The 17,364-nt window shown below is 39.5% G+C and overlaps 1 protein-coding gene across 3 annotated transcripts in view; it reads right to left on the bottom strand.

Annotated features, from left to right (window-relative positions):
* NCAM2 (neural cell adhesion molecule 2) overlaps positions 1–17,364 on the bottom strand; it is a 240,759-nt gene that overhangs the window by 117,800 nt on the left and 105,595 nt on the right. For all 3 annotated transcript variants that reach the window (XM_072138586.1, XM_072138588.1, XM_072138587.1), the window contains exons 2-4: positions 8,978–9,052; positions 6,795–7,001; positions 4,624–4,767 (exon numbers count right to left, since the gene is read on the bottom strand). In XM_072138586.1, coding sequence (XP_071994687.1) covers positions 4,624–4,767; positions 6,795–7,001; positions 8,978–9,052 — 426 coding nt within the window. The remainder of the gene's footprint in view (positions 1–4,623; positions 4,768–6,794; positions 7,002–8,977; positions 9,053–17,364) is intronic.

Here is a 17,364-nt window from a genome sequence, read left to right as displayed (position 1 = left end):
AAGGTCTACCAACCTGTCACTGTCGTGTCGAAACGCGTCGGTCTGTGACGCTAGCTGTACGTTCTTATATGTGGTTTTACCCCTTGGATCAAAAAAGCAAGTATTTCTTTTACTCATCGCTGTGTGCTGGACTTGAAACTAGGTGTTTCATGAAGTTTGTATTTGCATGGTCAGGTTCCGGACCAGTCCGTGCACTCCAGTGAAAGAGACATTGTCCAAGAATCTGTGGTGAGAGCCGGGTTTGGGGGCTTATTGCCTACCGAACATTTTTCGTAATAAACCAATAAACAACCTAATTTGGAGCATAGTGAGGTCTACAATATAATGATAAAAAATGGACCCCTAGATGGATTCTACCCAAGAGGCCCAATTGCTCTTTTCACTAGAGCCCCCGATATCCAGAATCCTCTCTTCCCTTCATCCTCATAGATTGTAAGCTCTAGCGTGCAGGGCCCCACTGCTATCGCTTTATCTGATTATATTACTCTGTAATGTCTGGTTTTACTTGTATATTCCTCTCATAATCAGTGCTGCAGAATATGATGGGGCTATATAAGTAAAATATATATAATAATATATATATAATATAATTTATAATATTTATCACGTGGACAGGGATATGCAAACTAGCAAAACACTTCAACAGAGTGCAGTTCACATCACAAACTTATAATAAAATATTACATATACATCTCCAAATAGTACCAAAAAATCCCGTTTTATTTTTCAAAGCTCATCCTATCACATCTCCAGCGCATGATCATATTGTACCCCAGGTGGACCCAAATTAAATCTACGCTAGGTCCCACATGAATTTCAACTTTTTCATGCCTTGTGCAAAACATACCCCCGATGTGTCATCTATCCTTTGCCTCTCCAGTGAATATGAAGAAGCATATACAGACACTCCTCAACTTAAAGGAAATCTACCGCCAGGATCAAGAATTGTAAACCAAGCACACTGAAATGTGTGTGCCACCTCTGGCAGGATCCACTCTTCTTCTAGTTTCTTATCGCCTTGTTTTTATATAAAAAAGCTTTAAAAATTATGCAAATTACCCTGAGGGGCTTTGGGTTCTATTACCAGCTATGGAGTTTGGAGCCCGTGAGGCTCATTTGCATAATTTTGAAAAAAATAATGGCCTAAGGAGCTAAAAGAAGAGCAAATCCTGCCAGAAGTGGCACATACCAGTATGTCAGTGCACTTTGTTTACAATTTCCTTTAATCTTCCCACTGTCACCTTTCCGGATATATGTAATTTTACTGTACTTTAGTCCCAGGCTGCAATTATCAACTTTAAGATGTCCATAATAAAGCTTCATTGTTAATCCTTTGTTTCCTTGTCAACCCAAAACTATTTAAATCCAATTTTGTCATAATCATAATGACCAAAGCACTTGGCTGGAGTTATACTTACAAAATATACCTGATCCAACTTACATACTAATTCAACTTAAGAAAAAACTTATAGGAGCTGCCTGTATGTTCGTGTACTATGACAAATCGACCTGTATTCAACTTCTTATTCTCTACCCGTTTCAGTATAGAACCATAAAAAAGCCTTCACGGTAATACAGTGGCCAGAGGCATTAGAATGCAGGACTGATTATTTAGTTGACATTTTACTAAAAAGTCTATTGACAGAAAAAAACTGTAAAAGATGGTGATTTTCTGAAATTATTTCTAAACATGGCAATATGAGACTCCATAAAATTATCAGTAAAGGTCTTGAATTACATTTAAAGCCCAAAGGTTAAAATGCTGTACCAGGAGGACACCAGTAAGTGCTGCTATTCGGTTGAGCTGAATAAAATAGCATTTTATGAATTAATTCCATATATACTCGAGTATAAGCTGACCCAAGTATAAGCCGAGACCCCTAATTTTACCACAAAACCCTGGTAAAAAATGTGTTGAAAACCCAAAATCGGCTCATACTCGAGTATAAAAAAACATATTTTTTGTGCTGAAAAACTAGGCTTATACTCGAGTATATATGGATCCTATATTCCTATATTAAGATATATGTATGTTTACTTTAAAGGAAATCTACCATAAAATCCATCATGATAAACCAGGGACATTACTCAGAGATCCAGGCACCGTGACTGTGGTAATCTACTTATATTTGTTCCTTCTAAAATCTACATGTAAAATTATGTAAATGAAGCCTGAAGCACTGAGGCAGGAATTACTCACTGCACAAGTGCTTAGGAAGCAGGGGGAAGGAGATACAGTGTAAAAACTGCAAAACTAGATCATAAAGGGCCAAGGAATAATTGTAGATTCACACAAAAGGCATCACAACTGTGAATTTTCACATGTGGAATGAAATACTTGACAAAAAAAGTGTGAAAACTAATAATGTGTCTTATAGTCTAGGTTCTTCAAAGTAGCCACCTTTTGCTTTGATTACTGCTTTGCACACTCTTGGCATTCTCTTGAGCTTCAAGAGGTAGTCACCTGAATTGGTCTTCCAAAAGTCTTGAAGAAGTTCCCAGAGATGCTTGGCCCTTTTGCCTTCACTCTGCGTTGTAGCTCACCCCAAACCATCTCGATAGGTGACTATGGAGGCCAGGTCATCTGGCGTAGCCCCCCACCAGGTCAAATAGCCCTTACACAGCCTGGAGGAGTGTTTTTGCACCTGCACTCGGGGACACTCTCAAGGTTTTCCCAATATTTCGGACTGACTGACCTTCATTTCTTAAAGTATGATGGCCACTCGTTTTGCTTTACTTTGCTGCTTTTTTCTAGCCATAATACAAATTACAACAGTCTATTCAGTCTATTCTGCACAACACAACTGATGGCTACTTTGAGGAACCTAGAATATAAGACAGTGATGGCGAAACTATGGCACGGGTGCCAGAGGTGCCACTCGGAGCCCTCTCTATGGGCACCCGCACCATCACCCCAGTTCAGAGTTCGCCAGACAGGACTCAAGGCCTCTTGCAGTCCCAGGCAGCCCAGGACCCTAGAAGGAAACAATGATAATCCAAACTTCTTCTTCTTCTTTCCTCTGTATTGGGGTTCTCAGATGCTATTACAATTTAAACCTGTGACAGAGCAGGGAGTAATAAGTTACTGTTTAAATTGTCGCATCGGCACTTTGCGAAAAATACATGGGCTTTGGTTGTAGTTTGGGCACTTGGTGTCTAAATGGTTTGCCATCACTGATATAAGACATATTTTCAGTTGGTTCACACTTTTGTGTTAAGTATATAATTCCACATCTGCCAATTCATAGTTTTGATGCCTTCAGTGTGAATCTACAATTTTTATAGACATGAAAATACAGAAAACTCTTTGAGAAGCTGTGTCCAAACTTTTGGTCTGTACTGTATATATGGTGTGTACATAATGTATGTATGCTTATGCTGTATGTGTGTATATGTTGTTTTTATCCTAAATGATTAAAAGTATATAAATGTGTATATATATTAGTTTATAAATGTATGTGATTGTAACTCACATGTGTGAGGATACAAAAATTTATATATTTTGGGGGACCCATTGTCTGGTTTCTCTGGGGCCCTGTCTCTCCTGGTTATGCCCCTGTTTATCATACTTGATTTTGATGGCAGATTTCCTTTCATACCTTACATTGTCTATTAATCCCTTATTAAAAAAATGGAATGTCTACTTGAAGCCTCCCTTACCTTTGTGGAATTTGATTATGTAGTCATGCAAACTCATGCTTTAACAAGCTGCCAATCCCAGCCGGTCACATGGATACATATGACCTACAGAATCTGAGATTCATGGGGAAACATATTGGGGCAGATTTAACAAGTGTCTGAAAGTCAGAATATTTCTAGTTGCCCATGGCAACCAATCACAGCTCCCCTTTAAAATATTCATAAGCACTTGTAAAATGAAAGCCGAGCTGTGATTGTTTGCTATGGGCAACTAGAAATATTCTGACTTTCAGACACTTGATAAATCTGCCCCGTTGCATGTTGTACACAAGATTCTGGCTTAAAATATTGGTGCAACGCCAAAATGTTTAATTTGGAGCCCAATTTGCACTGGTCAGGCTTCATGGGAGTGGTCTTCAGCCGCTACTGTATGGGAGTTTTCAGAACACAGAAAGTGGGAGTTGCACCTAATTTATTAATAGGCTCTTATCTCTGGATAAAATAGGCCCCCCTTCCCTACGGTGTCCATGGAATCAAGCTTGGAGTCCATTTACTAGAACCACTTCTGCCTCACAGCCTCACATTTTGACCCTCTATCATCAGTCTCTTGACAAGTGGTCTTTAAAGGGCTAGACATTGAGGGTACAGCATAGTTCTTCATTGGACAGGTCCTGGCATAGAATTCATCATGGTTCATGATTTTGTATTGGATATAATAAAAGGCCCGGAACCTCTTAAAACATCCAGCACATCAAATTATTAATTATTTTTTTTTTTATTTCTAGCTTGAATAACAGAGAAACCACACTGTACATTTTCTAAATTTGCTTCTGCATTGCCAAATAATGGGGAATAGATTTTTTTTGAATTCTTAAAGGAATACATTGAAAAGTACAGTAAAATATTGGATATCTTACAAGTGTTAAAATAATAGTGAAAACCTCTTGGGAAAAACATAACTTAAAACGTTACCAAAATACTAACTGTCATCAATGTCTGTTATATCTTCACCGTTGGTCAACCATCTGACCATTGGAGCGGGAGAGCTGGTGACGTGGCAGACCACTTCTGCATCTTCTCCTCGCCGGAATTCTTGAGTAGCTCTGACATCTTCAAATGACAGTTTCTCTAACGTAAAGAAAAAAATATATGATTATTTTATTTGTGGATGAGGGACACCGATACAATGTTTTGTCTTGTCTGTGAAACATTGGTGATAACCGTGAAGTGAAGGCCACCCGGTGGTAAAGAACTGAAGAAGAGGTCAAACCAATCTTCCAATATTCACTACATTTTCCAATTAAGTTTTGATAGAAACTGTAATTAAATGGTTTTAAGGCTAAATAAATTGATGACCTGCTCCAAGGATAAGTTATCAATATAAGAATGGTGGGTTCTAAAATCCAGCTACCCCAAAGAGCCACTCAAAAACAGAAAAAAAAACCCAGAAACATACAGAATTCTGATCTTTCTTGTCCTACATTTCTGGTGTCCAAACTTTGTATTTATGCAAATTAGCTCCCTGGTGCAGCAGGGGATGGGTTGTGTCTGCTCCTTTTTTCTTCTTTCTGTAAGCAGTGTCAGACATTGTGCAAAGATCGGCTGGTGGTTGGTGATGTGCAGCACAGGAAGAAGAAAATAGGTGGAGCATAAGACAGAGCCCCGCCCTGGTCCACAGGGAAGCTCATTTGCATAAAGATAAAAATTGTATTTTCTCCAAAATGACAGATCTTAGGAAAACAGGAAAGTTGTATCTGGAAATGTTATACATTTAACTACACAATGTTTCTTTTACTTGTGGTGGGTTGCAAGTTGTTAGACTCACTTTAAGCGGATGTGTTGTTTGATTCTTTGCTGCACATAGTAATGTAGTTTTGTGTTGAGCCATTAACGCAGTATGTGAAAGTAACATTCAAGACGACAAACACCTTTGCACTTTTTAATTGCTTTCTGCATGTATAATAAAGCAAGTTTCCAAAAAAGTCTTTTTAAAAAATGTCCTGCTGTGTTGTAGATGTTGAGATTTGCAGCTCTAGCACCTAGATGGCTGTCCTGCTGAACCTGACAAATATCGGACAGTGCACTCTAATAGATAAAAGTGCTCACACCTTACTATAAGACAATCCAGGTTTAGTCATCCAAAAAAAAAGAAAAATATATTTTACACGAATTAAAAATTCCCTGGTGGTCACACACAAGAACACAGAACACATAGCTACACCCATACAATCACACTTAGCTCTGCTACATCCATTCTTTCACACACGCACACAGCTCTGCTACATCCATTCACTCACTGAGGTCTATTATATACATTCACTCACATGAGCTATACACACACTCAGCGCATCACTACTATAAACAAACACTCAGAGGGCTGCCGAGAGGTTGCAGCCCAAAAACCATTGACTAGGACGAGCGGATCCATTCGGGTTCCGGTTTGGCCAAGTTTGGCAAACTCGAGTTCAGCTCCAGTTCGATTATCAAGACCTCTACACTCACCGCCACCGATAACACCCAGAATCAGTGCTTCCACCTATTGCAGGTGTTACCCCTTAAATCAAAGCAGTGAAAGTGTGTATCTATTTTCGCAAGAATCATCGCTCCTCGTGATGCCATCAGGGTGAGAGAATCCAAGGGTAAATGGCGGTGTGCATGTGATGCAAGGAATGCATCGGCGGCATTTAAAGAGTCAACATCTGTGACTGGTGCTGGGTGTGTCTAGGTGTTACTGGCATGGAGTGAGCCCAAATGCCGAAACCCAAATTTATAGTGGTTTAATGTCTACTCATCCCTAGTAAGACTATTTATAAAATTAGTCTGTTTATTTCATGGGGTATGAAACACTTTAACTGGACCAATAACATTTAGGGAAGGGTTTTAACACAGATGAATCAAAGTCTTAGGTATTTGTGTCCAAAAGATGAAAATTTGTGTTATGCAACAGTTGACGACATGGTACCTGCTGCAAGCCAAGACTAAAGCATGGAGGAGGTTTCACAACTTCATTGCCTTTGTCATTGGTTGACATGTAGCCATGTCTTCTGATGATCATTTGATGCCCTTCTGCAGTACATAACTAAAGTTGGTCGAAAAGCTATGATTTGCTGTCACAGCACAATAATCTCCAATGATCATGATCCACAAATACTCACGGTAAATTTCCACGACGACAGTAGACTCTTGGGTATGTCCTTTAGAATCAGTAGCTTGACATCGATATATCCCGGCATCATCTATGTTGGCATTGTATATGGTGAGCCATGATCTCATGCCTTCTCTATGTGCCACAACTCTCTGGTTTGATATTATCTTTTCTCCTTGTGGATTATACCAGTCGATTGTTTCAGCCTCTCCCAAAACTGAAAAATAATTATTTGATAGTAATTTTTTTAAAATTAAATACACAAACTCATTAAGACTACAGATGAGCAGACCCGATGTTTCCCAGCTGCTATGGGCATCAATCTGACAGATTGGTTGTTCACCCGGCAATCCGGCAATCTGTCTGGATCTCGCTGGAGAAACCCAAACCCCGATCCCGAAAGGAAACATCAGGTCCGCTCATCTTTAATTAACACCTAGTCTTAAAAAAGTGTCAAAAAGTGCAGATATTGAACCACTGAATACAAATGTTCAATTTTCAAATAATAGTTTGTTTGTTTTTTTCCAGACTAAACATTCAGTAATGTAGACGTGTCAGATTTTTTTGGGGGGGCAGGCTCCTTTTATTTATCTTCAATATAAATTTTTATGGCTTTACCTTTACCCAAATGTACAACCAATGATACACATCACTGAAAAGAAGTTAATAATATTATCGAAACTTAGAATAGAAGGACAGATGGTGACAGATACCTGGAATAGTAAGACAAGCAGAACAGCTTTGGAATTTTTTTTTCTCCAAAGCTTGTCATGTCTTACTATACGTCTTGGGATATCTCAAGAGAAGAAAAAAGGTACAGAAGAACTCATCTGTATTCCAGGTGTAAAATAGTGTTCCAACAAGTCAGTTGGCTATTTAAAGGGGTTGTCTGGGAATGAAAATGTTTTTTTTTAAACTTATACTTACCTCACCAGAACTCTCGCTTTCCCATGGTGCCGCACGTAACTGCTGGGGGTCTGTATGTTTACAGAGGCTGATGTCCCCATCCTGCTGTAGCAGGCACAGGGCAGTGGTCGGGACGGGAGCACCAGCCTCTGTAAACAAACAGATGCCCCGTAAGTAACTGGTGGCAAAGCAGAAGTTTAACCGGTCTTAAACTTTGTCATCAACTAAAACAGAGTTAAAGTTAGAGGAGTCGCATGGATATTAGAATCCTGAATTGGGTTGTCATTGTCTGTTTTAACAGTTTAGTCCAAGTATTTATTATCCATGTGTCGTGACTGTTTTTATATTTTAAGTGAAAGGGACTTTTTTTGCATTACACACAACCTATGGAAAGCAAGCATGAGTTTATACTGGGCGGGTGCCTCAGCATTAAGGCAGCACTTAATGGGATGCAAAGGTGCCCACATCCTTAAAGGTGACAAGGTAGTTCTTCACCACAATTCTAAGATGCGTCAGTTTAAGCCTTGACCATAGACACTTGCCCTGACCTCGGCTTGATCCCGACCAGTCTCTGTCTATCCCCTTGTTGTGTTGCACCTATGTCACTTGTTGAGTACATTCTAAGAGCACCTTTGAAGGAAACTAAGACCGGTTCATCTATATTGGGAATACTTCAAGGATAAGCATGCTCATAACCCTGTCTTAGCAAATAACAGATTTCCTGGTGTGTACCAAAGGGAAAAACTATCATGGTCACAAAGCCCTTTGGTGTAACCAAAAGCCAAATTAGTTTTCTATATATTACTTCTCCTTTGTCCAAAATGCAAAACTGTGGCTTATATATGGTCAAAGATGAACCATAGGAAAATACTGGTTACTGGCCTGTAGTAGCCAGCCTCGACTTTTTTGATACAATAACTTTAGATTCCGACAAAAGATGGCTACCAGTGCACAAAAAATTATTTTTGTTTTTAAAACATAAATCAATATTTGCAGTTATGATGCTCCCCCTCCCTTCTCTGGTAGGATATCCAGAATCCAATTTCAAAATACTATAATAGAACAAACTATTATATTTTATGTTGAATGATGTCCTTAAGATCAGACACTCTACTGTCCTGGCTTTCCTCTCCTCTGACCTTGACTACTTATGCATTCTCTTTGTCTCTGGCTTCCGTGCTGGATTTTATGCGTCCGTCCTTGAGAACAATGCCAGTCCTGCACTATAATAAGTATCATTGGTAAAAATGTAGAAAATGAAGATTAATGGTAGAATAAATGACATACCTGTACATGTGAAGTACTTGGACTGTCCCACGCTAATTTCCACTTTGCTCAGTGATATCGACACTTGTAGTACAGCTGTGTGATAACAAGAAAGTAAGAATTTATCATTCATTGCCTCTTAAAAACTAAATGCAATGAAAACATATTACATATAATCTCTATTTCAATCTATCTTTAGAGTTATACAATTTTACAATATAATTTCTGTATCAATTCTTCACAGTTTTCTAGATCTCTGCTTGCTGTCATTCTATTGGAAGCTTTAATGTTTACTTCCTGGGGATAAACACAGGTCTCTGGTCATGTGATATCACACAGGTGCACCACTCATTATATCCCCAGTCATGTAATGTCACACAGGTGCACGGCCTGTAATATCCTTGGTCATGTGATGTCACACAGGTGCACGGCTCATGATAACACGCAACTCTGATTTCTGCCTGTGATACTAACGAGCCATGTGACATCACATGACCAGGGATATAATGAGCCGTGCACCTGTGTGACATCGCATCACCAGGGATATAATGAGCCGTGCACCTGTGTGACATCGCATCACCAGGGATATAATGAGCCGTGCACCTGTGTGACATCATATGACCAGGGATATAATGAGCCGTGCACCTGTGTGACATCACATGACCAGGGATATAATGAGCCGTGCACCTGTGTGACATCACATCACCAGGGATATAATGAGCACAACACCTGTGTGACATCAAATGATCAGGGATATAACGAGATGTGCACCTATGTGACATTACATGACCAGGGATATAACCAGTCGTGCACCTGTGTTACATCACATGCCCAGGGATATAATGAGCGTGCACATGCTTGACATCACATGACCAGGGATATAATGAGCCGTGCGCCTGTGTGACATCACATTACCATGAACCTGTGTTTATCCACAGGAAGTAAACAATGAAGCTTCCTATAGAATGACAACAAGCAGAGATCTAGAAAACTTAGAGAAATTAATACAGAAAGTATATTGATAAATTATAATTTTAATTACAAAAGTAATATCAATTATCATTATGGAATGTGAAAGGTTAATACGTAGTGATGAGCAGACCCTCTAATATTCTAAGTAAAAAAAAAAAGTTAAATCCCTGTAGACGCTGCACCAGTGACCCCACCGACCATGGGTGTTAATTGTTAACATACTGCTGGCAAAGATGGCTGCAGCATTATAACTGCTGCGGCAAGCACGCATGGCACTAACATGATGGCAGCAATGCAATTTTGGAGAGGATAGTCGCTCCCAATGATGTCATCGGGGAGCGACAATCCTCCCATAGATGTTGGCTCCCTGCATCATCAGCTTACTTGTGCTGGGCATGTGCGGCCATAGTATTTTAAATGTTCTGGAAACTCTACAACTTTACAGCATTAGAAGAGTTAATGCCAGAATCGATTGCTGCCATTAATGGCGGTGGTGGTTATGGGTGGGAGGGGGGGTGAGAGTAGGAACACAGTCGGGTAGGAACACTTTTTCGATTCGAGTCTGTGCATCACTATTAGAAAGTGTATAAAATGAACAATAGTGGAAAATAATTAAATAAATCAAATAAACTCCCACATATAAACATCTAATATATTGCTACACAGAGAATATACATACTTCACATTATTTATTATCTATCATAATAAAAATTGTGAATTTTTTTTGCTCAAATAACTGCCAAAATGTAAAAAATTTACAGCAAATAATTGGTAAAACATAAATGTTTCTAAAACAGTTTGACAAAACGGTAAAAAAATAGGAGCTTGGGGAAAGTAAATTCCCAAATAATTACTTTCCCTAAATTTTTCATAGATTCAGCAATTTTTTTTTCGAGCTTCCACATAAATGTTGACATGATACTTGATACATTTTTAAGCATCGCTGCCTCTAGTTGACGACTGGGGGCAATTGTCACTGACTACAACTCCCAGGATGGACTGACAGGGGACAGTCTTGGATTACTGAGAGTTATAGTGTGACATCTGGATGGCCTCAGGTTAAAGACTTCTCTCGTAGACACTTTTTATTGTGAGGCAGAAATAAAATGCTCTAATATTATTTCATGTGTCGAGCAGAAAATTTTCTGCCCTGCACCAATGATCTCCATTAATGGGAAAGCGGACAGGATTCTGTCACACTGCTGGCCCATGTCATGGTCTGAATACCGTACTCAATGTGCGGAATAGTATTATCTATAACAACCGCTGTGTAAATGGCATCTGAGAGAAGTGAGTGCACTTTAAATATAATCCTCATTTGCATACTCGTTAGCTTGGAGTGCTACATAATCCTTCTAATTAAAAAAATAAATAAATAAATAAATTTATCCTAATTGCTTATTTGCATCAGTAATGTATAGCACGCGTCTAAAGTCTGATATTTCTTGAATAGACGCCTTACATCATACTTTACAAATATTTTTTCTAAAATCTTCATGCTAATCATCAATATCTTTAAGTAGAGTTGTCAGGAGGTTGAAAAACATGGCTTCTTTCATCCAAAAACGGTGCCACACCTGACCATGATCTGTGCCTGTATTGCAACTCAGCTACATAGAGATGAATAGAGCTGAGCTGCAATACCCCGCACTACCCATGGTCCGGTGTGGCGCTGTTTTTGGATGAAAGACAAGTCTCCCAAGTGAATTCTCTTAAATTTTGAAGAAAAAAGGTCTCATATGGTTATGTAACCCAATATCAGAACTAGAAAGAAACCCAAAATTGTACATCTTTACATTTGTGCTGGTTTTGACCCCAGATAACAATACATAAAACCTGATATCCTCCTTCTATTGAGAGTCAACACCCTATTGCTTCTCATTCAGAGCAACTGTAAAATCTGGCTCCTTCATCTCAGATTTCCCTTCCTAAGTTTTCCCTCAGAGTCAGTGAAAATGCAAGAAGGATCTGCCATACCAAAGCACGATTGGAATCACAATTTTTAGTATATTAACAAAATCATTGCTAGAAAAAAAAAACTATTGTCACTCCAGTTTCACACATTGCGGTTTATTTGGGCTTTCATGCACCCATGACCCAGTACATGCACTCCCTGCCCTCCAAAAAAATCAAAAATAAAAAAGCTCCTCATTTTATATAAAAATCTAAATTTGTAAAACATTTGTACAGTAACTAAGAAATTCAGAAAACATCACAAAATTGCAATAGTAAAAAAACTTTTACAAAATTCAATTCCAACCAAGCAATCCATCCTGATCATGTCCACCTATAACACGTTACTGAACCTGTATGAGAGTTCCTTGTACATCAAATCTAAAAAGAGTAGAGTTCTCTCGGCCGCTGGAGATAATCATCCACTGTAAAGTAGATGAATGATGACTGCACTATGGTTACTCCATTTATACTGGAGGGACAGGAGTGGTCAGGCACCTACCAATCCACAAATCATTCTCCTCTAATCTATAGATGAGTTAATCTTGTAGTCAACCGCCGTAAAATGATGGAATATCCTTAATATAGGCCATTACCATTGGAGTGTAGCCTTATAAAAGGCTTTTTAGATTGAGACAACCATTTAGATATATGGAAAAGATTTTCTGTAGTGTGGCCCAAAGCAAAGCATCAGTATCCAGAGAAAGACCACATTCAAAAAAAAGAATCAAGAAGACAAAATACAAGCCATAGGTTAGGCAGGCGACAGACAGATCAAGGTACAAGCCAGAAGTCATGTAGATGCGGCTCAAAGTCAGGAGAACAGGGTCCATAATCTCAGTCTTAGGCTAAATTCTGACAGACGTTTGCCTATCGTACCGTACCACGGCGTGCACACATCGGTGCCGCGGAGAGAAGGAGGAGGCGAGCACCACCCACCCCCGCCTCTCTCCATAAAGAAATATGGCACACATTGCCCTATTTTGGGAAAAGATCAGACATGTCCTATGTTTTCCCTGGCTTTGGAATGGTATGGTGCCGCATGTGTGATGTATAACTGCCCTATATACCGTCCCCCAATGGCCATGCAAATGCAGCCTTAGAATGTGTGGGTCACAACACAGAAATCCAGATGTAGAAGTCATTGCTTACTTTTGAAACAACCACAACAGTCAGGCAACTTCCAAAGGACAAATTTGTAATTAGTGGTGTGTACTAATTGGCAGGGGACACTTTGAAGAGAGACGTAAAATGGTTGTATAAAGTCATGGAGGTGGAAAGTTTAGCACTGAAGTCAAGCTATCTCCACCTCAGAATACCAACAATGCCAACTGTTATTGGCTGATATCAATCACTAGGCTTCAGGATAGCCAGTTACTAATGTGCTTGTACAAAAGGACATCCAATACACCAAAAGAGACGTTCTGGGGCTGGGAGATCTTGACAGTGCTTCTCAGTGCTGAAATCTCCGCCTCCTTTAATTTATACATCCAATCTACATTTCACAGTAAATTTTGTGGATAATGCCACCAGAGTGGACCATGAAAGAAATATGATCTGGAAGTTATTAAGCTACACAGCTTACTGGTGGTGGCTTATAAGGTCAGTATCTGCTCACAGGTTTCTTTTAAGCACACTGGTCCTTGACAGGGCTGCAGGCATTAGGACCCAGGAGATGCCGACCAACAGCAGGAAGCATGCATGGGAACTGTAAGTAACATTGGAACGAAGTCAGAGTGCATAAGCAGCATGTAGCATGCAACCAGAACAGTAAGAAACACTGGCTATGGCAAAACAGCTGCAGTAACCATACAACCAGCACCATAAGGGACATTGGAACCAAGCTATTGGCACAACAGCAGCAGGAAACATGCAACCAGAAACGTAAGGAGCATTGGAACCAAGCCACGGTACAGCAGCAGGAAGCATACAACCAAAACCATAAAGAACATTGAAACCCGTCTATGGCACAACAGTAGCAAGGAGTATCTAACAAGAACCATAAAGAATACTGAAACCTGTCTATGGCACAAAAGCAGCAGGAAGCATGTCACCAGAACCTTTAGGAACATTTGAACAAGGCTATGGCACAACATCAGCATGAAGTATGCAACCAGAACCATAAGGAACACGGGAACTGAGCCAGGGGACAGCATACAACCAGAACAGTAAGGGAGATTGGAGCCAGCAGCAGGAAGCATGTCACCAGAATTGTTAGGAACATTGGAACCAGGCTATGGCACAACAGCAGCAGGAACTATAAAACCAGAACCGTAAATAAACATTGCAACCAAGACAGAGTACAGCAGCAGGAAGCATGTAACCAGAACCGTAAGGAAGATTGGAACCAAGCCAGAGTACAGCAGCAGGAAGCATGTAACCAGAACCGTAAGGAAGATTGGAACCAAGCCAGAGTACAGCAGCAGGAAGCATGTAACCAGAACCGTGAGAAACATTAGAACCAGGCTATGGCACAAAAACAGCAGGAAGTATGCAACCAGAACCGTAAGGAATATTGGAACCAGATGGTTCAGATTTGATCGGTATGATTTTTAATGCTGCATACAACTCATTGTGAAAACTAATTTATTTCTCCCACACATCCATAGATTCCAATTTGGGAAGAAATACAAACATAGGGGGAGATATATTAATATTATCTGAAAATGAAATCAGTCTATTTCATAAATCAGTGCATTTCATAAATCACAACACGACGCACTACACTCCAGCCTCGCTTCACACACTCTATTTCTTCTTCATACCAGAACAATGTGCAAAAACTTTGAAGGAAAAACACTGGATTCTCCTGATGGATACAATAATGCAAATGTGAACTGAGCTTGAACGCTATTATAGTGTCAGTCATATCCTCTCGATCCAACAACGGTCACCTTGCTGTAAGTGAAGTTCTGTAAACTCTGGATATGTGAAAGTGAATACAAGGTGATGAGGTGAGGAAACATGCTGTGCAGCCACTAGGTTTTTTTTTTTTTGGTAAGCCCTTTATGAAGATGAAAAGTAACTCCCAAAATAATCAATAACAGGTGTCAAAAGTCGATCAACAAAAAGTACTCCCAAAGATAATTGTGTCTGAGAAAGTGCTCTCAAAATGATGATGCATTTTCCAAATTGATTTTCAAGGCACTTGCTTAACCTTGTAGCTTTGGCAAGTGCTGATTTCATTCCTTACTTAGTACTAAATTTACTTCTCTCTATACAAATCAGCAGTTTTTCCCAAGTCTTGACTATTGAACAGTGAACTCTAAGGGCAAAACAGGCTTAGCACTAAAACCATGAAGCCAGACAGTTACTCCCCTTAGGTCATCTAATAATGTGAAAAGCGTACAGCATTAATCACAGTAAGTTTTTGGTCTTGATAAGATCAAGTCTCATGGCATTTATCACTCTTAGACACACTAAGGGTCCGCGGATCGCATTTCCGTCTGACTTTTCGTGATTTAAGCCGCTGTGACAGGTATTTAGAAGGGGATTGTTTCACCCGCAATCGGATTTTGGCGCAGCTGCACCGCCTTTCATGTGATAGAAATCAGGGACGGGCCGTCGGACGATCCGACAGATTCGGACTCGGCACAGGATTTAACATTCAAATTGTTTGGCATTCAATGCACTTAGATAAACCAGGAAGAAGAAGGTGAACTCTGTCGGACCTGAGTGGAGAAGCAACACATGCAGGATATCGGGCACACGATCTTAGTGAATCGTGGAAGAGTTAATTTTCCTCGGACAATGCACATCGGGGAACGCGCCAGGGACTGGTAAGTAAATGTGCCCCACTGTGTCCTCGTGACCGCATGAACTTTCTGTTTCCAATGGTGGAGGGTTTAAGAGTAATTCAACCTCTTTCTCCACGGCAGTGAATCAATGTGTCAATCTTTTGGATTGCATTTTTCTTTATCTTATTTTTATTTATTTTTTGAGACTTTTCATGAAGCTTGTGCTCATTTTCAACTTTTTTTGAGCCTTAACCGCCTTTCAAAGTTCTCCATTGTCTAGTTTTCTGCAGTGTTCCCTGAGTTATCACCTTAATCTAGAAGTGAAAGTTGAAACTTTTTTTTAAAAAGTCGCAAAAAAGTAGCAAATTTTGCAGCAAATATATTAGCTTGGAACTGATTGCGACTTTTGGAGACGTTTTGTGAATTATGTTTTAAAAATTCTCAAATTCATTAAAGACCAAATGACAAATGTACTGTATCAATAGGGAAAAATCACTACGATACATCTGACCAGCAGAAAAGCCAAGAAAAGTCCCAAAAAATAGACAGGCAAAGACAGACTTATAATACATGTGCCCTCTTAGGACACTTAATGTGTTCAGTTGTCCGAAACGTATGGGCGACTATGGATGGTAACATCAAATTGTTCAATTTTTGATGCGTACAAAAAAAGACATTTTACTTGTGGTGATGGGATCTACTTCTAATTTTCCTGTGAGCCCTTGCAGATGCAGTCTAAGCAGAATTGAACACGTGCATCAGAAGACTTCATAATGAAGTCCAGTTGTTGTTTGGAGCGCCTGTTTGGTAAGCAGTATAAGTCTATCCTTTGGAAGCAACTCAATGCTTACCAATGCTTTTGGGGTGCTTCAAGCTATGTCTTTGTATCCGGTAGCCCTAAATTTTGTTCCCATGTGTCATTGAGTGATGCCCAGCTTGGCATTTCTCCTTTTGGTCTACTTTCTTCTCTTAAGCTAAATCGTAGAGAAGAGCAGAAGGATTGAGATGATGGGCAATGCCACATCAGAATAAGGAGTGGACAGGAAGAATGTTGACCTTCATCTTACTCCTCCCGGGACTCCCGCAGCTTATATAATTTTACACTGCAGGCTGTTTTTTAACCAGCATGTGGATTGGATTAATAGAATAGTAAAACTATAAATCATAGTGGGTTAGTTACTGTGACTAACTCTCAGTTATGCTACTACTTGTTGCTGGGATAATAATGAGTTTGAGATTTGATACATTGATAACCAATCCTGAGGATAAATTATGAAGATCATATTGGGGGTGGTACCTAGTACCCCTCTCGGATAGCCTGCCGGAACTAACGCAGGGCACAGAGCCAGAGGCAAAACTCACTTGAACAGAGCTCAGCTGCAGTAAGATTGTAGCTATTGCTTTTTGCTGTACCACAAAAGTAAAAGGACACAAAATTAAATTGCATCCATTAACATTTTTTCTTTTCTTTTCATAAGAGCAAACAAAGCCATAGCCAGATGTTGACTTCAAATAGAAAGCTACATTTTCCTTCCAATCTATAAAATGTATTTTGGTGCCAAATCTCATGTTGTTTTGATTTCAGCATACTAAATCAAGGTATAAAATTGTAAAAAGTAAAGTGAATAAAATTATCATGATTTTCTTTCCACATGGTGAACACCAAAGAAGAGCCGGAATTGCATTTTTTTTTTAATTTCCCCCCTTTAAAGAGTTAATAAAAGTTTAAATTTAGCATTATGTCAT

This window comes from Engystomops pustulosus, chromosome 2, assembly GCF_040894005.1.
Source record: "Engystomops pustulosus chromosome 2, aEngPut4.maternal, whole genome shotgun sequence".
NCBI classification, from domain to species: Eukaryota; Metazoa; Chordata; class Amphibia; order Anura; family Leptodactylidae; genus Engystomops; species Engystomops pustulosus.
Note: the sequence above shows the minus strand (reverse complement) of the source record. Positions and strands in the feature narration are given on the sequence as shown.